Source organism: Delphinus delphis, chromosome 3 (genome assembly GCF_949987515.2).
Source record: "Delphinus delphis chromosome 3, mDelDel1.2, whole genome shotgun sequence".
Classification (NCBI taxonomy): domain Eukaryota; kingdom Metazoa; phylum Chordata; class Mammalia; order Artiodactyla; family Delphinidae; genus Delphinus; species Delphinus delphis.
Genome location: NC_082685.1, coordinates 81,052,133 through 81,075,701, shown reverse-complemented (window position 1 = coordinate 81,075,701; position 23,569 = coordinate 81,052,133). Strand labels below are relative to the sequence as shown.

At 41.1% G+C, this 23,569-nt stretch overlaps 1 protein-coding gene across 1 annotated transcript; it reads left to right on the top strand.

Annotated features, from left to right (window-relative positions):
• Positions 1–21,941: 21,941 nt before the first annotated feature.
• Positions 21,942–22,448, top strand: LOC132422142 (small integral membrane protein 20-like). Its single transcript, XM_060006981.1, has one exon. It carries the CDS (start codon positions 21,942–21,944, stop codon positions 22,143–22,145), a length of 204 nt encoding a protein of 67 aa, XP_059862964.1. The 3' UTR covers positions 22,146–22,448.
• Positions 22,449–23,569: the final 1,121 nt, after the last annotated feature.

The window sequence follows — 23,569 nt, the reverse complement described above, 5'->3', positions numbered from 1 at the left end:
AATTAAATCTATCTGGTCTATTGTGTTATTTAAAGCTTGTGTTTCCTTAATAATTTTCTCTCTGGATGATCTGTCCATATGTGTAAATCCATTGGTGTAAGCTTGTGTTCCCTTATAATTTTCTCTGGATGATCTGTCCATTGGTGTAAGTCCCTCACTATTATTGTGTTACTGTTGATTTCCTCTTTTAGAGCTGTTAGTGTTTGCCTTTTGTATTGAGGTGCTCCTATGTTAGGTGCATATATATTTATAGCTGTTATAGCTTCCTTTTGGATTGATCCCTTGATCATTATGTAGTGTCCTTCCTTGTCTCTTGTAACATTCTTTATTGTAAAGCCTATTTTATCTGATACGAGTATTGCTACTCCAGCTTTCTTTTGATTTCCATTTGCCTGTAATACCTTTTTCCATACCCTCACCTTCAGTCTGTATGTGTCCCTAGGTCTGAAGTGGGTCTCTTGTAGACAGCATATATATGGGTCTTGTTTTTGTATCCATTCAATGAGCCTGTGTCTTTTGGTTGGAGCATTTTAATCCATTCATGTTTAAGGTAATTATCAATATGTATGTTCCTATTACCATTTTCTTTATTGTTATCGGTTTGTTTTTGTAGGTTCTTTTCTTCTCTTGTGTTTCCCACTTAGAAGTTCCTTTAGCATTTGCTGTAGAGCTGGTTTGGTGGTGCTGAATTCTCTTAGTTTTTGCTTGTCTGTAAAACTTTTCATTTCTCCATCAAATCTTAATGAGATCCTTGCCAGGTAGAGTAATCTTGGTTATAGGTTCTTGGCTTTCATCACTTTAAATATATTGTGCCACTCCCTTCTGGCTTGTAGAGTTTCTGCTGAGAAATCAGTTGTTAACCTTATGGGAGTTCCCTTGTATGTTATTTGTCGTTTTTCCCTTGTTGCTTTTAATAATTTTTTTTGTCTTTAATTTTTGTCAGTTTGATTACTACATGTCTCGATGTGTTTCTCCTTGGGTTTCTCCTGCCTGGGACTCTCTGCGCTTCCTGGACTTGGGTGGCTATTTCCTTTCCCATGTTAGGGAAGTTTTCACCTATAATCTCTTCAAATATTTTCTCGGGTCCTTTCCCTCTCTTCTCCTTCTGGGACCCCTATAATGCAAATGTTAGTGCATTTAATGTTGTCCCAGAGGTCTCTTCATTTCTTTTCATTCTTTTTTCTTTATTCTTTTCATTCTTTTTTCTTTATTCTCTGCCACGGCAGTGAATTCCACCATTCTGTCTTCCAGGTCACTTATCCGTTCTTCTGCCTCAGTTATTCTGCTATTGATTCCTTCTAGTGTATTTTTCATTTCAGTTATTGTATTGTTCATCTGTTTGTTTGTTCTTTAGTTTTTCTAGGTGTTTGTTCTTTAATTCTTCTATGTCTTTTTTAAACATTTCTTGCATCTTCTCGATCTTTGCCTCCATTCTTTTTCCGAGGTCCTGGATCATCTTCCCTATCATTATTCTGAATTCTTTTTCTGGAAAGTTGCCTATCTCCACTTCATTTAGTTGTTTTTCTGTGTTTTTATTTTGTTCCTTTATCTGGTACATAGTTCTCTGCCTTTTCCTTTTGTTTATCTTTCTGTGAATGTGGTTTTTGTTCCACAGGCTGCAGGATTGTAGTTCTTGATTCTGCTGTCTGCCCTCTGGTGGATGAGGCTATCTAAGAGGCTTGTGCAGGCTTCCTGATGGGAGGGAGTGGTGGTGGGTAGAGCTGGGTGTTGTTCTTTTGGGCAGAGCTCAGTAAAACTTTAATCTGCTTGTCTGCTGATGGGTGGGGCTGAGTTCCCTCCTTGTTGGTTGTTTGGCCTGTGACCCAGCACTGGAGCCTACAGGCTCTTTGGTGGGGTTAATGGCAGACTCCGGGAGGGGTCACACCAAGAAGTGCTTCCCAGAACTTCTGCTGCCAGTGTCTTTGTCCCCAAGGTGAGCCACAGCTGCCCCCTGTCTCTGCAGGAGACCCTCCAACACTAGCAGGTAGGTCTGGTTCAGTCTCTTTGTGGGGTCACTGCACCTTTCCCCTGGGTCCCGATGCACACAGTACTTTGTATGTGTCCTCCAAGAGTGGAGTCTTTGTTACCCTTAGTCCTGTCGAAGTCCTGCTATCAAACCCCCCCACCCTTCAAAGTCTGATTCTCTGGGAATTCCTTCTCCTGTTGCCGGAAACCCTAGGTTGGGAAGCCTGATGTGGGGCTCAGAACCTTCACTCTTGTGGGTGGACTTCTGTGGTATATTTGTTCTCCAGTTTGTGAGTCACCCACCCAGTGGTTATGGGATTTGATTTTACTGTGATGGCGCCCCTCCTATTGTGTCATTGCGGCTTCTCCTTTGTCTTTGGATATGGGATATCTTTTTGGTGAGTTCCAGTGTCTTCCTGTCGATGATTGTTCAGCATTTAGTTGTGATTCCGGCGCTCTCGCAGGAGGGAGTGAGTGCACGTCCTTGTACTCCACCATCTTGTTAGAAAATTTTTAGAAGACGTCCACTTTACAACCTAGAATAGTAGCTATGTTTCTCGCCTCCTCCCCACCGCCACGCCATGGGGAGAGGGCAGGTGGGTGGACTGGTGACACTGTGCACTGGCGGCTTGTGGCTCCCTTGCCCCAAGCTCGGCTGGCTGCCCCGTCCTGCTCTGCTCTGCCCTGCCGCCGTCGCCACCACTGCTGCAGTTGCTTTAGCTGTATTAATGTTAATATTTGTTTTAGTCACTGAAAGAGAATTCCAAGTTGCTCCATTAGAGATCTGAAGTCTCTCAGCTGAATAAATTAAATCCCTGAGTACTGAGGCAACTTGAAATTGACCACACAGAACCTCTGTCAGGAATCTGTGAGACAACATGGCGAGCCCAAAAAGGGCTGAAAGATGGGAGAAGTTTGAGGATTCTGATCCTTCAAACTTTTAAAAAGGGGAAGAAGTAATTTCAATAAACTCTGGTCTATAACAATGAACGTGGTCTCAATTCTGTAATGTACTAACAAATAAGTGATTGGTGAGTCCTTAAAAGCAGCATCACATATTCATGAGGAGCCAGAATGGGTTTAACACCCATCACAGCAAGATTTCTTTTTTTTAATGCTTTTTTAAAAAAATATTTATTTATTTATTTAGGTTGCACCCGGTCTTAGGTGCAGCACATGGGATCTTCATTGCAGCATGTTTAGTTGTGGCATGAGGGATCTTTAATTGTGGCATGCAGGCTCTTAGTTGTGGCATGTGGGCTCTTAGTTGCATCATGTGGACTTTTTAGTTGCGCCATGCGAACTCTTAGTTGAGGCATGCATGTGTGATCTAGTTTCCTGACCAGGGATCAAACCCGGGCCTCCTGCACTGGAAGCATGGAGTCTTACCCATTGGACAATAAGGGAAGGCCCCCCAAATTTCTTTTTTAACAAGGCATCCAGACCTCCAGAGCTGGGAAGGGTGGAGAACCTAGAAATCTGAATTTGAACAAGACAAGACAAAGTCTCTTATCATACACCTCTGGCTGAAATGAAACGTGTCATTGTGTATATTGATAATTAATTGAATAGGTACCGGGGGTGTTGTTTGATAGGTTGATGTCAAATGGAGGGATGGTTCTAGGGATGTCTTTGGCCTTTTCCTTTAATCCTTTTTATTGGTGATCTGGATAAAGGTGTTGAAAACACTCTTAACAGTTTGAGATGATATGAAGTTAAAGAAGATAAATTAAATGGTCAAACAGGATCCTAAAATCTTAGTCTTTTTGAACCTGATGAGTGTTAAAAGAATGATTTTAAAGAGCATATATGTAAAGACCACTACTTGTGTCCTGAAATAAACAGCATGTGTACAGGATAAGTCATATCTTAGCTGTAGCACACCTGGGAAAGACTTAAGGGAATGTTGTTGGCAGTGAATATAGTGTAAATCAGCACGTACCATGGCAGTTGGCAGCATAAATGTTAACTTAGGTTTTATTAATCAAAAAGTGTGCCATGCTGAAGGAGAGAGATGTTTCCTCTTCTCCTGCCTGGACCATCTTGTCTTCATTTCTAGGTGCTATACCTCAGGCGGGCCATAGGCAGGCTAGGGACTATTCAGGAAAAAGACAAGCAAGATAACAACAATAGAATCTGTGTTATAAAGGAAGTGGCTGAAGGAACTGGGTATTAGAAAGTACATTATAGAAGATGGAGTGACACTGGCTTCACATGTTTGGAAGTCTGTCCTGTGAGAGGGGGATTGGACTTTTTCTGTGTGATCCCAAGGGATCAAATTAAGATCTAGGGGTGGAAACCTTAAGGAGGCAGTTTTGAGTTTCATATAACCGATGGTTGGAAGCAGTCCCAGATGGGCACAAACTGTTGAAGAGATGGTGAGTTTCTCATCATTAGGGTGTTCAAGCATAGACAGGTAAGAGCTTAGAAATATCTTACCAACTGATACATAATTGAATGAGTTTAAAAATCCCTTCCAATTCTGAGAGTTTATGGTTATTTTCTTAATGCATTATTAAGCTAACAGGACTCCTTAAGAATAGGCATCTTTAAAGATTTCTCAGTATTAATTTATCCAAATAATCCTAATATGTGTTGTTTTTTCTTTTCAATGTCTTTAGTCAGCACAGGCAGTATCAGGATTTTAAATGTGACCTTTATTCTTGTTGCCTCAGAGATATGGTCAAAGCCCCAATACCAAGATAAACACTCTAGTTACCAAGTACTTCCAAATCCTGAAGAGATATCTAAGCAGGTTGTGTTATATGACTGGGCAACCAGTTCTGCCTATATTAGCCCATTGCTCACCACTGGGTTGGAGCCTAAGAATTGGTGATGAAGATTGTTAGATAGAGGCACTGGCATGCTGCAAGATCTCTGTCCCCCTGTGGGGAACTGCTGGGAGAACTTGATAGATATGGAAGTTTGGGAGACTCAAGGACAGTGACGCTCACTAAGAGAGACTGTGGCTGGAGCTACCCGTGCCTGCAGTGGTTCAGAAGAGAGAGAGAGCTTTGGTGGGAACAGTCTCCACCACCAGGAAGGGGGTGGCAAAGGTGCATGTTGCCCCTAGACCACAAGTGAGGTTATTTTAAAAGGTTGCCTGGAGAGGTGGACTGCCAGCAAGAGGGCCTGATGGAGGAGACTAAAAGGAGGTCAGTGAGAAGAGATTAACTGACAAGAGCCAGACCATCTAGGTTCAAATCCTGGCTCTGCTGCTTATTTGCTGTGTGATCGTGGGCAGAGGTGGAGCAAGAAAGGTAGAAGAACCTAACCCCATGCTCCTCCCCAAATCTTAGGAAGATGGAGCCAATTTAAATTAGAGAAGATTTTTGAATTTGGACAGTAAATAAAAGGGGTTTTAAAATACCCAAGTAAGACTTTTCTTGCAACTTAAAGGGATAAAGAGAACTATGGGACCTTCCCAAGTTTCCAATCAAAGGTAGAAAATGAGCCCAGAAAGCAGGTTTGAAGAGGCAGTGGAAAAAAGGATAAAGCTGCTTTCTGTGTACGGCCTGTGCAGACCAGCTCAATAAATAGATGAACTGGTTACAGGCAGTGAGTGGAAACGCCAGAGCCATGGATAGATTCTAGGTGTGGTTTTGTCCCCAAATAGCCGTGTCAACAGCAAGTCACCCTACCTCTTTGGGTCCTAAATTTCTTCACCTGTAGATCTCCTGGTTCCTTTTAGCTTTGCAATTCTGTTTCCATTTTACTTCACAACCAAGTTTTGGTATCTATATATTATCTATCTAATTTAGTATTTATAAATATTTACGTATACGGAATTTTTTCCAGAAAAGATTTAATTAACTGAACTTTTGTGTTTTCTTCCTTTTAGCATGCTGATCGTGTTTTGTGCCTAAATGTAGCGTTAAGATTATCTTCTGTGTTTCTCATTTCTCCAGTAGTTTTCCTCTCTGCTAAACTTAATATAGATAAGCTTTACTAAGATACGGCATTGTGAACACATGCATTTTAAACATCTTACCCGTATTAACTTTGCTGATTCAGTCTACATGTGTTTTTTACATTTTATAGATGAAAAGGCACAGGCAAACTAAATTCAAGGAGGTAAAAGGAATGGTCAATTAAATACAATTAAATATTAAAGAATTTCTCAGACCTCTTGGAATTCATGAGATAGTTCTGCATTTTCTTACTCATGTGTGCAGCAAAAAATAGGCTTAGTTTGTCCTTGAATTTTAAGTCTCTTCATAACACAACTGCTGTCTAAGGTAATATAATTATCTGTAAATTCCTGTCAGAGTCTCTGACATGGCCCAGAAAGGGTTGGCACAAGCAAATCATTTATTTAACTAGTTTAGCTATTTAAAATTATACAGTAAGGTGTACATTTCAGTTCAAACGAAAATGAGACACTGATTAGAGCATCATAAAGTAGGCAGAATGAGTAGGCAACATACATCTTAATCTGCTCACTTCTTTGCTGGAATTCGTAATTTCTGGATTGATCTCTTGAACAGTAGCAAGTTTGTTATAAGTTATACTACTTTGTGTAACTAGTTTGTAAACTAATATATATATTAGTTTTAAATTTTATAAGACATTCAGTCTTTGTAATGATACTGAATAAAGTATTTCCAAAGTTTAGCACTATACCTGGATTACATATTTATACATACAGCATCTGTGTTACACATTGAACAAGAACAGCAGTAGCAACAATTGCCCCATGCATGGCCCCAAAGCCTGTAACTTGAGATGTCTTTTCTGTTTTCAGCGTATTTATTTATTTTTTAACATCTTTATTGGAGTATAATTCCTTTACAATGGTGTGTTAGTTTCTGCTTTATAACAAAGTGAATCAGCTATACATATACATATATCTCCTCCCTCTTGCATCTCCCTCCCACCCTCCCTATCCCACCCCTCTAGCTAGTCACAAAGCACTGAGCTGATCTCCCTGTGCTATGTCGCTGATTCCCACTAGGTATCTGTTTTACATTTGGTAGTGTATATAAGTCCATGCCACTCTCTTACTTCGTCCCAGCTTACCCTTCCCCCTCCCTGTGTCCTCAAGTCCATTCTCAATGTCTGCATCTTTATTCCTGTCCTGCCCATAGGTTCTTCAGAACCTTTTTTTTTTTTAAGATTCCATATATATGTGTTAGCATACGGTATTTATTTTTCTCTTTCTGACTTACTTCACTCTGTATGACAGTCTCTAGGTCCATCCACCTCATTACAGATAATTCAATTTCGTTTCTGTTTATGGCTGAGTAATATTCCATTGTATATATGTGCCACATCTTCTTTATCCATTCATCTATCGATGGACACTTAGGTTGCTTCCATGTCCTGGCCATTGTAAATAGTGCTGCAATGAACATTGTGGCACACGGCTCTTTTTTTTTTTTTTTTTGTGGTACACAGGCTTCTCACTGTTGTGGCCTCTCTCATTGTGGAGCACAGGCTCCGGACACACAGCTTCAGCAGCCATGGCTCACAGGCCCAGCCGCTCCGCCGGCATGTGGGATCTTCCCAGACTGGGGCATGAACCCATATGCCCTACATCGGCAGGCGGACTCTCAACCACTGCGCCACCAGGGAAGCCCTCAAGACTCTTTTTGAATTATGGTTTTCTCAGGGTATATGCCCAGTAGTGGGATTGCTGGGTGGTATGGTGGTTCTATTTTTAGTTTTTTAAGGAACCTCCATACTGTTCTCCATAGTGGCTGTATCAATTTACATTCCCACCAACAATGCAAGAGGGTTCCCTTTTCTCCACACCCTATCCAGCGTTCACTGTTTGTAGATTTTTTGATGATGGCCATTCTGACTGGTTTGAGGTGATACCTCATTGTAGTTTTGATTTGCATTTCTCTAATGATGAGTGATGTTGAACATCCTTTCATGTGTTTGTTGGCAATCTGTATATCTTCTTTGGAGAAATGTCTATTTAGGTCTTCTGCCCATTTTTGGATTGGGTTGTTTTTTTGATATTGAGCTGCATGAGCTGCTTGTATATTTTGGAGATTAATCCTTTGTCAGTTGCTTCATTTGCAAATACTTTCTCCCATTCTGAGGGTTGTCTTTTTATCTTGTTTAAGGTTTCCTTTGCTGTGCAAAAGATTTTAAGTTTCATTAGGTCCCATTTGCTTGTTTTTGTTTTTATTTCCCTTTCTCTAGGAGGTGGGTCAAAAAGGATCTTGCTGTGATTTATGTCATAGAGTGTCCTGCCTATGTTTTCTTCTAAGAGTTTTATAGTGTCTGGCCTTACATTTAGGTCTTTAATCCATTTTGAGTTTATCTTTGTGTATGGTCTTAGGGAGTGTTCTAATTTCATTCTTTTACATATAGCTGTCCAGTTTTCCTAGCACCACTTATTGAAGAGATCATGTCATCTGCAAGAACATGGTATATCTCTCCATCTGTTGGTATCATCTTTAATTTCTTTCATCAGTGTCTTATGGTTTTCTGCATACAGGTCTTTTGTCTCCCTAGGTAGGTTTATTCCTAGGTATTTTCTTCTTTTTGTTGCAATGGTCAACAACATGGTCTGTCATCTTTTTGTTGCAATGGTAAATGGAAGTGTTTCCTTAATTTCTCTTTCAGATTTTTCATCATTAGTGTATAAGAATGCAAGAGATTTCTGTGCATTAATTTTGTATTCTGCAACTTTACCAAAGTCATTGATTAGCTCTAGTAGTTTTCTGGTGGCATCTTTAGGATTCTCAATGTATAGTATCATGTCATCTGGAAACAGTGACAGTTTTACTTCTTCTTTTCCAATTTGGATTCCTTTTATTTCTTTTTCTTCTCTGGTTGCCGTGGGTAGGACTTCCAAAACTATGTTGCATTATAGTGGTGAGAGTGGACATCCTTGTCTCATTCCTGATCTTAGAGGAAATGCTTTCAGTTTTTCACCATTGAGAATGATGTTTGCTGTGGATTTGTCTTATATGGCCTTTATTATGTTGAAGTAGGTCCCCTCTATGCCCACTTTCTGGAGATTTTTTATCATAAATGGGTGTTGAATTTTGTCATAAGCTTTTCCTGCATCTATTGAGATGATCATATGGTTTTTATTCTTCAATTTGTTAATATGGTGTATCACATTGATGATTTGCATATATTGAAGAATCCTTGCATCTCTGGGATAAATCCCACTTAATCATGGTGTATGATCCTTTTAATATGTTGTTGAATTCTGTTTGCTAGTATTTTGTTGAGGATTTTTTCATCTATATTCATTAGTGATATTGGTCTGTAATTTTCTTTTCTTGTCGTGTCTTTGTCTGGTTTTGGTATCAGGGTGATGGTGGCCTCATAGAATGAGTTTGGGAGTTTTCCTTCCTCTGCAATTTTTTGGAAGAGTTTGAGAAGGATGGGTGTTAGCTCTTCTCTAAATGTTTGATAGAATTCACCTGTGAAGCCATCTGGTCCTGGGTTTTTGTTTGTTGGAAGAGTTTTAATCACAGTTTCAATTTCATTACTTGTGATTGATCTGTTCATATATTCTCTTTCTTCCTGGTTCAGTCTTGGAAGGTTACACCTTTTTAAGAACTTGTCCATTTCTTCCAGGTTATCCATTTTATTGGCATAGAGTTGCTTGTACTAGTCTCTTAGGATGCCTTGTATTTCTGCAGTGTCTGTTGTAACTTCTCCTTTTTCATTTCTAAATTTATTGATTTGAGTCCTCTCCCTCTTTTTCTTGATGAGTCTGGCTAATGGTTTATCTATTTTTTTTATCTTGTCAAAGAACCAGCTTTTAGTTTTATTGATCTTTGCTGTTGTTTTCTTTGTTTCTATTTCATTTATTTCTGCTCTGATCTTTATGATTTCTTTCCTGCTAACTTTCGGTTTTGTTTGTTCTTTCTCTAGTTGCTGTAGGTGTAAGGTTTGATTGTTTATTTGAGATTTTTCTTGTTTCTTGACGTAGACTTGTATAGCTATAAACTTCCCTCTTAGCACTGCTTTTGCTGCATCCCATAGGTGTTGATTCATCATGTTTTCATTGTCATTTGTCTCTAGGTATTTTTTGATTTTCTCTTTGATTGCTTCAGTGATCTCTTGGTTATTTAGTAACATATTGTTTAGCCTCCATGTGTTTGTGTATTTTACGTTTTTTCCCTGTACTTGATTTCTAATGTCATAGTGTTGGGGTCAGAAAAGATGTTTGATATGATTTCAATTTTCTTAAGTTTACAGAGGCTTGATTTGTCAACCAAGATGTGATCTATCCTGGAGAATCTTCCGTGTGCACTTGAGAAGAAAGTGTAATCTTCTGTTTTCGTATGGAATGTCTTATAAATATCAATTAAATCTATCTGGTCTATTGTGTCAGTTAAAGCTCGTGTTTCCTTATTAATTTTCTGTTTGAATGATCTTTCCATTGGTGTGAGTGAGGTGTTAAAGTCCGCCACTATTTCTGTGTTACTGTCGATTTCCTCCTTTGGAGCTGTTAGCAGTTGCCTTTTATATGGAGGTGCTCCTATATTGGGTGTATATGTATTTATAATTGTTATGTCTAATTCTTGGAATGATCGCTTGATTATTACGTAGTGTACTTCCTTGTCTCTTGTAACATTCTTTATTTTAAAGCATATTTTTTCTGATGTGAGTATTGCAACTCCAGCTTTCTTTTAATTTCCATTTGCATGGAATATCTTTTTCCATCCCCTCACATTCAGTCTGTATGTGTCCCCAGGTTTGAAGTAGGTCTCTTGTAGACAGCATATATATGGGTCTTTTTTTTGTATCCATTCAGCAAGCCTGTGTCTTTTGGTTGGATCATTTAATCCATTCATGTTTAAGGTAATTTTCGCTATCTATGTTCCTATTACCATTTTCTTAATTGTTTTGGGTTTGTTTTTGGTCCTTTTCCTCTCTTGTGTTTCCCACTTAGGGACATTCCTTTACCATTTGTTGTAGAACTGATTTGGTGGTGCTGAATTGTCTTAGCTTTTTCTTGTCTGTAAAGCTTTTGATTTCTCTGTCAAATCTGAATGAGATCCTTGCCGGGTAGAGTAATATTGGTTGTAAGTTCTTCCCTTTCATCACTTTAAGTATGTCATGCCACTTCCTTCTGGCTTGTAGAGTTTCTGCTGAGAAATCAGCTGTTAACCTTATGGGAGTTCCCTTGTATGTTATTTGTCATTTTTCCCTTGTTGCTTTCAATAATTTTTCTTGTCTTTAATTTTTGCCAATTTGATTACTATGTTTCTCGGCATGTTTCTCCTTGGATTTATCCTGCCTGGGACTCTCTGCACTACCTGAACTTTGGTGACTCTTTCCTTTCCCATGTTAGGGAAGTTTTCAACCATAATCTCTTCAAATATTTCTCTGATCTTTTCTCTCTCTCTTCTCCTTCTGGGACCCCTATAATGTGAATGTTGTTGTGTTTAATGTTGTCTCAGAGATCTCTTAGGCTGTCTTCATTCCTTTTGATTCTTTTTTCCTTATTCTATTCCACAGCAGTGAATTCCACCATTCTGTCTTCCAGGTCACTTATCCATTCTTCTGCCTCAGTTATTCTGCTATTGATTCCTTCCAGTGTATTTTTCATTTCAGGTATTGTATTGTTCATCCCTGTTTGTTTGTTCTTTAATTCTTCTAGATCTTTGTTAAACATTTCTTGTATCTTCTTGGTCTTTGCCACCATTCTTTTCCTGGGGTCCTGGATCATCTTCATATCATTATTCTGAATTCATTTTCTGGAAGATTTCATATCTCCATTCCATTTAGTTGTTTTTCTGGGGTTTTATCTTGTTCCTTCATCTGGTACAAAGCTCTCTGCCTTTTTATCTTGTCTATCTTTCTGTGAATGTGGTTTTTGTTCCACAGGCTGCAGGATCATAGTTCATCTTGCTTCTGCTGTCTGCCCTCTGGTGGATGAGGCTATCTAAGAATCTTGTGCAGGCTTCCTGATGGGCGGGGCTGGTGGTGGGTAGAGCTGGCTGTTGCTCTGGTGGGCAGAGCTCAGTAATACTTTAATCCACTTGTCTGCTGATGGGTGGGGCTGGGTTCCCTCCCTGTAGGTTGTTTGGCCTGTGGCAACCCTACACTGGAGCCTATCTGGGCTCTTTGCTTGGTCTAATGGCGACTTTGGGAGGGTTCATGCCAAGGAATACTTCCGAGAACTTCTGCTGCCTGTGTCCTTGTTCCTTGGTGAGCCACAGCTGCCCCTCGCCTCTGCAGGAGACCCTCCAACACTAGCAGGTAGGTCTGGTTCAGTCTCCTATGTGGTCACTGCTCCTTCCCCTGGGTCCCGATGCGCACACTACTTTGTGTGGGCCTTCCAAGAGTGGAGTCTCTGTTTCCCCCAGTCCTGCCGAAGTCCTGCAATGAAATCCCGCTAACCTTCAAAGTCTGAGCCTCTAGGAATTCCTCCTCCCATTGCCAAACCCCCAGGTTGGGAAGCCTGACATGTGGCTCAGAACCTTCACTCCAGTGGGTGGACTTCTGTGGTATAAGTGTTCTCCAGTTTGTGAGTCACCCACCCAGGAGTTATGGGATTTGATTTTATTGTGATAGTGCCCCTCCTACCGTCTCATTGTGGCTTCTCCTTTGTCTTTGCATGTGAGGTGTCTTTTTTGGTGAGTTCCAGTATCTTTCTGTCGATGATTGTTCAGCACTTACTTGTGATTCCAGTGTTCTCTAAAGAGGGAGTTAGACCATGTCCTTCTACTCCGCCATGTTGAACCAATCTCTGCAAGAGAATTCTGTGCATTAATTTTGTACCCTGCTACTTAGCCAAATTCATTGATTAGTTTTCTGGTAGCATCTTTAGTATTCTCTATGTATAGTATCATGTAATCTGCAAACAGTGACAGTTTTACTTCTTCTTTTCTGACCTGGATTCCTTTTATTTCTTTTTCTTCTCTGATTGCTGTGGGTAAAACTTCCAAAATTATGTTGAATTATAGTGGTGAGAGTGGACAACCTTGTCTTCTTCCTGATCTTACAGGAAATGGTTTCAGTTTTTCACCATTGAGAACGATGTTGGCTGTGGGTTTGTCATATATGGCCTTTATTATGTTGAGGTAAGTTCCCTCTATGCCAACTTTATGGAGGGTTTTTATCATAAATGGGTGTTGCATTTTGTCAAAAGCTTTTTCTGCATCTACTGCAATGATGATATGTTTTTTCTCCTTCAACTTTTTTTCTTTTTTTTGTGATACGCAGGCCTCTCACTGTTGTGGCCTCTCCCATCGCGGAGCACAGGCTCCGTCGCACAGGCTCAGCGGCCATGGCTCACGGCCCAGCCGCTCCACGGCATGTGGGATCTTCCCGGACCGGGGCACAAACCCGTGTCCCCTGCATCGGCAAGCGGACTCTCAACCACTGAGCCACCAGAGAAGCCCTCTCCTTCAATTTTTAATATGGTTTATCACATTGATTGATTTGAGTATATTGAAGAGTCCTTGCCTTCCTGGGATAAACCCCACTTGATCATGGTGTATGATCCTTTTAATGTGCTGTTGGATCCTGTTTGCTAGTGTTTTGTTGAGGAGTTTTGCATCTGTGTTCACTAGTGATATTGGTCTGTAGTTTTCTTTCTTTGTGACATCTTCGTCTGGTTTTGGTATCAGGGTGATGGTGGCCTCGTAGAATGAATTTGGGAGTGTTCCTCCCTCTGCTATATTTTGGAAGAGTTTGAGAAGGATAGGTGTTAGGTCTTCTCTAAATGTTTGATAGAATTCACCTTTGGAGCCATCTGGTCCTGGGCTCTTGTTTGTTGGAAGATTTTTAATCACAGTCTCAATTTCAGTGCTTGTGATTGGTCTGTTTATATTTTCTATTTCTTCTTGGTTCAATCTTGGAAGGTTGTGCTTTACTAAGAATTTTTCCATTTCTTCCATGTTGTCTATTTTACTGGCATATAGTTGCTTTTAGTAATCTCACATGACCCTTTGTATTTCTGCATTGTCAGTTCTTACTTCTCCTTTTTCATCTCTAATTCTATTGATTTGAGTCTTCTCCTTTTTTCTCTTGATGAGCCTTGCTAATGGTTTGTCAATTTTGTCTATCTTCTCAAAAAAACAGCTTTTAGTTTTATTAATCTTTGCTATTGTTTCCTTCCTTTCTTTTTCATTTATTTCTGATTTGATCTTTATGGTTTCTTTCCTTCTGCTAACTTTGGTGTATTTTTGCTGCATCCCATAGGATTTGGATCATGGTGTTTTCATTGTCATTTGTCTCGAGGTATTTTTTGATTTCCTTTTTGATTTCTTCAGTGATCTCTTGGTTATTTAGTAATGTATTGTTTAGCCTCCATGTTTTTGTGTTTTTTACCTTTTTTTCCCTGTAATTGATTTCTAATCTCGTAGCACTATGGTCAGAAAAGATGGTTGATATGATTTCAGTTTTCTTAAATTTACTGAGGCTTGATTTGTGACCCAAGATCTGATCTATCCTGGAGACTGTTCCGTGCGCACTTGAGAAGAAAGTGTAATCTGCCCTTTTCGGATGGAATGTCCTATAAATATCAATTAACTCTATCTGGTCTGTTGTGTCATTTAAAGCTGTGTTTCTTTATTAATTTTCTGTTTTGATGATCTGTCCATTGGTGTAAGTGAGGTGTTAAGGTCCCCCACTATTATTGTGTTACTGTGGCTTTCTTCTTTTATAGCTGTTAGTAGTTGCCATGTATATTGAGGTGCTGCTGTGTTGCGTGCATATATATTTACAATTGTTATATCTTCTTCTTGGATTGATCCCTTGATCATTATGTAGTGTCCTTTTTTGTCTCTTGTAATAATTTTTATTTTAAAGTCTATTTTGTCTGATATGAGAATGGCTATTCCAGCTTTCTTTTGATTTCCATTTGCATGGAATATCTTTTTTCATCCCATCACTTTCAGTCTGTATGTGTCCCTAGGTCTCCTAGGTCCCTAGGTCCCTAGTGGGTCTCTTGTAGGCAGCATATATATGGGTCTTGTTTTTGTATCCATTCAGCCACTTTGTGTCTTTTGGTGGGAGCATTTAATCCATTTACATTTAAGATAATTATTGATATGTATGTCCCTATTACCATTTTCTTAATTGTTTTTGGGTTTGTTATTGTAGGTCTTTTCCTTCTCTTTTGTTTCCTGCCTAGAGAAGTTCCTTCAGCATTTGTCGTAAAGGTGGTTTGGTCATGCTGAATTCTTTTACCTTTTGCTTGTCTGTAAAGGTTTTAATTTCTCTATCGAATCTGAATGAGATCCTTGCCAGGTAGAGTAATCTTGGTTGTAGGTTTTTCCCTTTCATCTCTTTAAATATGTCTTGCCACTACCTTCTGGCTTGCAGAGTTTCTGCTGAAAGATCAGCTGTTAACCTTATGGGGGTTCCCTTGTATGTTACTTGTATTTTCCTTGCTGCTTTTAATATTTTTTCTTTGTGTTTAATTTTTGATAGTTTGATTAATATGTATCTTGGTGTGTTTCTCCTTGGATTTATCCTGTATGGGACTCTCTGTGCTTCCTGGACTTGATTGACTATTTCCTTTCCCGTATTAGGGAAGTTTTCAACTATAGTCTCTTCAAATATTTTCTCAATCCCTTTCTTTTTCTCTTCTTCTTCTGGGATCCCTATAATTCGAATGTTGGTGCATTTAATGTTGTCCCAGAAGTCTCTGAGAGTGTCCTCAATTCTTTTCATTCTTTTTTCTTTATTCTGTTCTGTGGTTGTTATTTCCACTATTGTATCTTCTAGGTCACTTATCCATTCTTCTGCCTCAGTTATTCTGCTATTAATTCCTTCTAGAGAATTTTAAATTTTATTTATTGCATTGTTCATCATTGTTTGTTTGTTCTTTAGTTCTTCTAGGTCCTTGTTAAATGTTTCTTGTATTTTCTCCATTGTATTTCCAATATTTGGGGTCATCTTTACTATCATTACTCTGAATTCCTTTTCAGGTAGACTGCCTATTTCATCTTCATTTGTTTGTTCTGGTGGGTTTTTACCTTGCTCCTTCATCTTCTGTGTGTTTCACTGTCTTCTCATTTTGCTTAACTTACTGTGTTTGTGGTCTCCTTTTCGCAGGCTGCAGGTTCTTAGTTCCTGTTATTTTTGGTGTTTGCCCCCAGTGGCTAAGGCTGGTTCAGTGGGTTGTGTAGGCTTCCTGGTGGAGGGGACTAGTGCCTGTGTTCTGGTGGATGAGGCTGGATCTTGTCTTTCTGGTGGGCAGGACCACCTCTGGTGGTGTGTTTTGGGGTGTCTGTGACCTTATTATCATTTTAGGCAGCCTTTCTGCTAATGGGTGCGTTTGTGTCCTATCTTGCTAGTTGTTTGGCACAGGGTGTCCAGCACTGTAGCTTGCTGGTTGTTGAGTGGAGCTGGGTCTTAGCATTGAGATGGAGATCTCTGGGAGAGCTTTCGCCATTTGATATTACATGGAGCCAGGAGGTCTCTGGTGGACCAGTGTCCTGAACTTGGCTCTCCCACCTCAGAGGCACAGATCTGACATCTGGTCGGAGCACCAAGACTCTGTCAGCCACGTGCCTCAGAGGAGAAGGGAGAAAAAGGAAAGAAAGGAAGGAAGGGAGGGAGGGCAGGAGGGAGTGAGAACATAAAAAGAAATAAAGTTATTAAAATAAAAAAATTTTAAAATATCCAAAATTTAAAGAAAGGAATAAAAAAAAGAAAGAAGGAAGAGAGCAACCAAAGCAAAAAACAAATCCACCAGTGATAACAAGCACTAAACACTATACTAAAAAACACCCCAAGAAACAGACAAACAGAACCCTAGGACAAATGGTAAAAGCAAAGCTATACAGACAAAATCACACAAAGAAGCATACACATACACACTCACAAAAAAGGGAAAAAGGGGAAAAATAAATCTAAATATATATTTAAAAAAAGAAGAGCGCAACCAAATCAATAAACAAGTCTACCAGTGATAATAAACTGTAAATACTAAACTAAGGTAAACATAAAACCAGAAACCAGTCAGTTGCATATAGCAAACCCCAAGTGTACAGTTGCTTCCAAAGTCCACCTCCTCAATTTTGGGATGATTCGTTGTCTATTCAGGTATTCCACAGATGCAGGGTACATCAGGTTGATTGTGGAGATTTAATCTGCTGCTCCTAAGGCTGCTGGGAGAAATTTCCCTTCCTCTTCTTTGTTTGCACAGCTCTGGGGGTTCAGCTTTGGATTGCATGCACCTCTCTATGTAGGTCGCCTGAGGGTATCTTTTCTTCGCTCAGACAGGACGGGGTTAAAGGAGCAGCTGATTAGGGGGCTCTGGCTCACTCAGGCTGGGGGGAGGGAGGGGTACGGTATGCGGGGTGAGCCTGTGGCCTGCAGAGGCCAGCGTGACGTTGCAGCAGCCTGAGGTGCCCCGTGTGTTCTCCCGGGCAAGTTGTCCCTGGATCATGGGACCCTGGCAGTGGCGGGCTGCACAGTCTCCCAGGAGGGTAGGTGTGGATAGTGACCTGTGCTGGCACACAGGCTTCTTGGTGGCTGCAGCAGCACCCTTAGCGTCTCATGCCCGTCTCTGGGGTCCGCGCTGATAGCCATGGCTCGCAGCCGTCTCCGGAGCTCGTCTAGGTGGTGCTCTTAATTCCCTCTCCTCGCACACCCCGAAACAGTGGTCTCTTGCCTCTTAGGCAGGTCCAGAGTTTTTTCCGGACTCCCTCCCGGCTAGCCGTGGTGCACTAACCCACTTCAGGCTGTGTTCATGCAGCCAACCCCAGTCCTCTCCCTGAGATCTGACCTCTGAAACCCGAGCCTCAGCTCCCAGCCCCGCCTGTCCTGGTGGGTTAGCAGACAAGCCTCTCGGGCTGGTGAGTGCTGGTCGGCACCGATCCTCTGTGTGGGAATCTCTCTGCTTTGCCCTCTGCACCCCTGTTGCTGCGCTCTCCTCCATGCCTCCGAAGCTTCCCCCTCCGCCACCTGCAGTCTCTGCCCGCGAAGGGGCTACCTAGTGTGTGGAAACTTTTCCTCCTTCACAGCTCCCTCCCTGAGGTGCAGGTCCCATCCCTATTCTTTTGTCTCTGTTTTTTCTTTTTTCTTTTGCCCTACCCAGGTACGTGGGGAGTTTCTTGCCTTTTGGGAGGTCTGATGTCTTCTGCCAGCATTCGGTAGGTGTTCTGTAGGAGTTGTTCCACATGTAGATGTATTTCTGATGTATTTGTGGGGAGGAAGGCGATCTCCGCGTCTTACTCCTCTGCCATCTTGAAGGTCTCCCTTCACCCAATTTAGATTTAAGTGATCGCTAAGTTTTCTTCTGTCTCTGCAATCCTATGATTCAGTTCACAAGAGACATCATCTTTAAAGCCTGGGTATAAATTCAGCCATGGTATCTTAAGCCTCTAAGTTCTCAGTATCCAGAACACCAAAAACCCTGTTAGAATGCAATGAGAATATTTGTATGTTGGTGACAGAACGGAAAGTTAAGTATAATAAAGTGCTTTTCCTTAGAAGTACATATATGTTTGTTTAATTTCCTTTATGTTCCCAGAATTGCTCCATGTCGTGGTGGTTAAGAGGATTATAAAGAGTGGCTATAGAGAAAGATGTCGGCAAAAAGCCCAAAATTCTGTTTCTGAGGGCAGATTATCTTCTTTCTGCCTTACTGGACTATGGACTACAAGTACAAAGATGTAGTCCAGTAATAATGAAGGAGAATTGCATATGTAATAAATTGGAGGGTAGCAATAACATATTATTTCAGGCTTCTGGCACTATTATTTTCGCAACTCAGCACATTTCCTATCCTTTTCTACTCCTTTAGTGCAGACTGCTTCCTCTCTTCACACAGGGATCAGCACAAGAACTAATAGGGGCTTCCCTGGTGGTGCAGTGGTTAAGAATCCACCTGCCAATGCAGGGGACACAGGTTCGATCCCTGGTCCAGGAAAATCCCACATGCCGTGGAGCACCTACGCCTGTGTGCCACAACTACTGAGCCTGCACTCTAGAGCCTGTGAGCCACAACTACTGAGCCAGGCAACTACTGAAGCCAGCGCACCCTAGGGCCCGCGTGCTGCAACTACTGAACCCGTGTGCTGCAACTACTGAAGCCTGCACGCCTAGAGCCCATGCTCTGCAACAAGAGAAGCCGCCACAGTGAGAAGCCTGTGCACTGCAACGAAGAGTAGCCTCTGCTCACCGCAACTAGAGAAAGCCCGCACACAGCAATGAAGACCCAGCGGAGTCAAAAAAGAAACTCATAGGGTCCGAGAGCTCCGTTCACCTGGCTGTTGTGGTTGGTTCAGATATGACACATGACCCAAGCAAGGCCAGTGAGAGCCCTTGTCTAGGACTTTGCTATAGTGGAGTCAGTAGGGAAAACTGCTTTTGCTTCTGTGTTCCTGGAACTGGAAGGGTATCTGTGTCTCCAGCAGGATAGCGCAGGCTCGCTCACATGGTTGTTGTAGGTTTCCAAGAGAGTGAGTGGCGCATGAGGTCCTCTCAAGGCCTGGACTAGGCACTGGTACTTCACTACTTCTGCTGCATCCTATTGGCCAAAGTACAAGGCCAGCCCTGACTCAGAGAACGAGGAAATAGTTTTAATGGGAGGAGTTGGAAGCCAAGGGAATAAGTATAGGCAGGCATGGAAAAATGGGACCATAACTCATTTACTAAAAAAATTATTATGTACATATACTTCAAAAGTTAAGAAATTTCCTCAAGGTCACATGGCTAATAAGCGTTAGAGACAGGATTTGAGCCTTAATCTCCTGACTGAAAATCTCACTCTTTCAGTATTTCTCTCTAGTCTTGTTGATTGATCTATGTAGTCCAGATGTCACAACTTAATTAGTTTCTAAAGCCCTGTTCTTAGATCACTTTTGAATGACTTGTAAGTTATTATGATGAGTTCTTTATTATAGTAAAGGTATTAACTGTCCATGAATTGGTTTTTCTTGAGCCATACTTATAAGCATTTTTATTCATATTCATATCCACAACAAAAGGAAGTTCATATTTTTATCTTGCATCACAGCTATGATTTGAAATACCAGGTGTTATTTGTAGGAGAATAGATAAAATAACTTGTAGTATGTAGCAAATTCTTAAATGATACTTAGAGGTAGTGAGGAAACAATGAGTTCAGGCAAGTGGGAAGGTGGAAGATGCTGAGAGCTATAAAAAGAGAAGAAGCCTGTCAACAAACAGAAGAAAGAGACAGTGGACCTCAATCCTGTAGGATTCTGAGGAGAGTAGTGGTGGTAGTGGCTATCATTTAAGCTGAGGAATCTTATAGCCTAGGGTGAAAGTCTCCATGCATATTCCAGGGATAGCTCTCTCCAAGGATCCTCAAAAGGATAGGTTATGGGGAGCAGAGGCAGGCACACAGAGCCTGGTATTGCACTCTAAGACTCAGATGCCCCATATTGTGCCTCTACCAAAATAATTTAGCTCAAACCCTCTGTGAATGCCTGGCTTAAAAGTCTGGGTATTATAATTCTTCCTCTAGAACAGTCCTAAGGGTGTTGGGGGAAAGGGATGGCCACATAGGCAACTTTATCTCATGAAATTCAGTGATTAAAATGCACAATTGGGGCTTCCCTGGTGGCGCAGTGGTTGAGAGTCTGCCTGCCGATGCAGGGGACACGGGTTCGTGCCCCGGTCGGGGAGGATCCCACATGCCGCGGAGCGGCTGGGCCCGTGAGCCATGGCTGCTGAGCCTGCGCGTCCGGAGCCTGTGCTCCGCAGCGGGAGGGGCCGTGAAAGGAATATTAGGAAGGTATAGAAACAAACAGATTGTGGAAAATGAAAGGAGACAACTGTCAGAAACTTTCTTTCTGCAATTGAAGTAAGGGCTTCTCCCAGAAGGTAGCACTAGTGATTAGAACTGAACACTTGTGAACATTTCAGAGATCATTTGGTTTGAGGTAGGTTGACTGGAACTCACACCTGGGATATAAACATGAGAAAGGGAGTGTTCAAATGGTTCAAATGAGACAGGGGTAGGTGAAGGAGGACAAGTAAGAAGACATCTCTGGATTGGTGAGAAAAGCAGATGGTTTTATGCCTTAGAAGCTGGCTAATAGGGGAAAAGGTCATATATATAGTTTTTAAACATCATAGTAGCCTATATGTTCACCTTCTTTTCATTACATTGGTAAACATGCCAATTTAACACAAGAATAGGTTCTGATTTTAGAATCTGGTGGTCAGGAAATGATGGGGTATCAAAAGAACTGTAGCATGTTCTCCTCGGAGCGAACAAGACAGGGATTACACTCTCCCTGATGAGCTTTCTAAGTGACTTTTTTAAGGAGGTTTGTGCATTCTGTGTTTAGAAGCACAGAGAACCTTGGAATGGAGAATCAGTTTCCCCTCTTGTCTCTTAGTCTGCATCCTGGCACTGGATGACTCTACCTAAGTCAGAGAAATTTGGCCTGCAGTCAAGGCTGGATCCCAGGGCTGTGGGACCTGACGTTCCTGTACCCCAGGTCTGAGATTTTGTCTGTATCAGATTGCCATCTGATTGCAGACTCTTTCCCTTACACTAAAAGGTGCAGGGTTCTAACTACGAGAGTGAGAATTCTGTATAAGCCTGAAATCACTTTTCAACATGAACCATTTGAGATAATAGATCACATTTTATGATATTAAGGAAAATAACCCAAGGAATTTAAAAGAAAACAGATCCATGGCCATTAGATAGGACTGTCTCAGAAAGAAGACCAAAAAACCAAAAAACACGTTCAAGTAGGGCAACTTCATATAATCATTTTAAGCTTTTAAATCACAAGTCTGAGCTGTAGGAATGTCTTTGTTGATAAATGCAGAGGAAGGATCAGCCATTGGAACCATTTATCTTGCATTTGTTCAAAGCACTGAATAAATTACAGCAAAATTTTTAGAGTTTGGAATTTTACTGTGATGTGACAAGTACTCAAAATCAAAGATTTGTTGAATTTGCAAATAATATATATATATTTTACAGTGATTGACCCTTCTTCTAAATCTGTAATTTAAAAGGGGAGGGGGGATACCGCTGGCGGGATCCGCGTTTCCAAGAGTGAGGGCTGCTTGGCTGGTCAAGGCGGCCACCGGCTGGAGCCATGACCCCGAACCTGCGCACCGCGCTCATTTTCGGCTGCTTCATCTCCCTGATTGGCGCCGCCTTCTACCCCATCTACTTCCGGCCCCTAATGCGGCTGGAGGAATACCAGAAGGAACAAGCCATAAATCGAGCTGGTATTGTCCAAGAAGACGTGCAGCCACCAGGGTTAAAAGTGTGGTCGGATCCATTTGGCAGAAAATGAAAAGGCTATCACCACCTCTGATTATGAAAGTAGACAGAGTCTTCATGCTTTCAGTTCTGCAGCAAGTATAGTAAATCACCTGGCTAAAGAACGATGGCTGGAGAAGAAAACTCTAGAAGGCTGTAAAGAAGAGTAGTGTGCACCAGGATTAATTCCCTTCTTAAGTATCAAAAGAACCCTGAAACAAATCACACCATTACGAAGGTTTTCATGATTTGGTTTCCTTTCTAAAAATGAAGCTTTCTCACCCAGCTGCATTTGGAGGTGATCTACTTATTATTCAGTCTCTACCCCTTACCCACCTGAGCTTCAATATGAATACAAGCATCCAGTAGACTTGGGAAGATCCTAGTCTGTTTTGCCATCTTCCAAATAAGAAGTTTCAGTGAAAAACCACCATATTGAGCAGCTCATAGGGCTCTTTGAAAATGTTGAAGTTGATAAAACTCTTTGAGGACAAGGTACATTGTACTCTTTAAGAATAAAGAGTTCAACTCAACTATCTCATTGGGAGGGTTGCTGCATTTTGAAAAATAAATAACTATGAAGCAAATCAAACTAAATGGGTATGCATGCCTAGTAGAAATCATGTTGAATTAACTGAGTGAAAATATGTATATGAAAATGATTTCTTTTTACTTCAAAAAACATAAAATAAAAGGGGAGGGGTCTTCCCTAGTGGTACAGTGGTTAAGAATCCACCTGCCAATGCAGGGGACACGGGTTCAAGCCCTGGTCCGAGAAGATCCCACATGCTGCGGAGCAACGAATCCCGTGCGCCCCAACTACTGAGCCTGCACTCTAGAGCCCACGAGCTACAACTACTGAGCCCACACATCACAACTCCTGAAGCCCATGCGCCTAGAGCCTGTGCTCTGCAGCAAGAGAAGCCACCACAATGAGAAGCCCACGCACTGCAACGAAGAGTAGCCCCCGCTCACTGCAACTAGAGGAAGTCCACACGCAGCAACGAAGACCTGACACAGCCAAAAATAATAAATAAAATTTAAAAAATAAAAATAAAAGGGGAGGAAAAGTAACCAAACAAAGCAATTTCACATTCTTCACTTCCAAGTTCTGGTTGAAGGTATTTGAAAGATCAGGATGGTGTTCCGTCTCTGGTGATTTAGACATGTTTTCAAAACCAAAAGTAATCCAAGAGTATTGTTATTAATATACGTGTTATTCTTCACAAATTTATAGATAACAGCTACCACCAATTTTGCTGGCTACATAGGGATATCTGTCTCTGGATGCTTCTTTTTATGGTTTCATTCTCTGAATATTTATGTCATAAGCCAAGTTTGCTAAACTATTTTATTAAGTACGCTTCTTATTTTGGAATAATTTTATGTGTATAGAAAATTTACAAAGAGTGTGTAGCAAGTTCTCATATACACTTCACCCATCTTCCCCTAATGTTT

What these genes read in the sequence shown, in the direction of transcription:
- LOC132422142 (XM_060006981.1), top strand. Translation starts at nt 21,942, where the DNA reads ATGACCCCGAACCTGCGCACCGCGCTCATTTTCGGCTGCTTCATCTCC.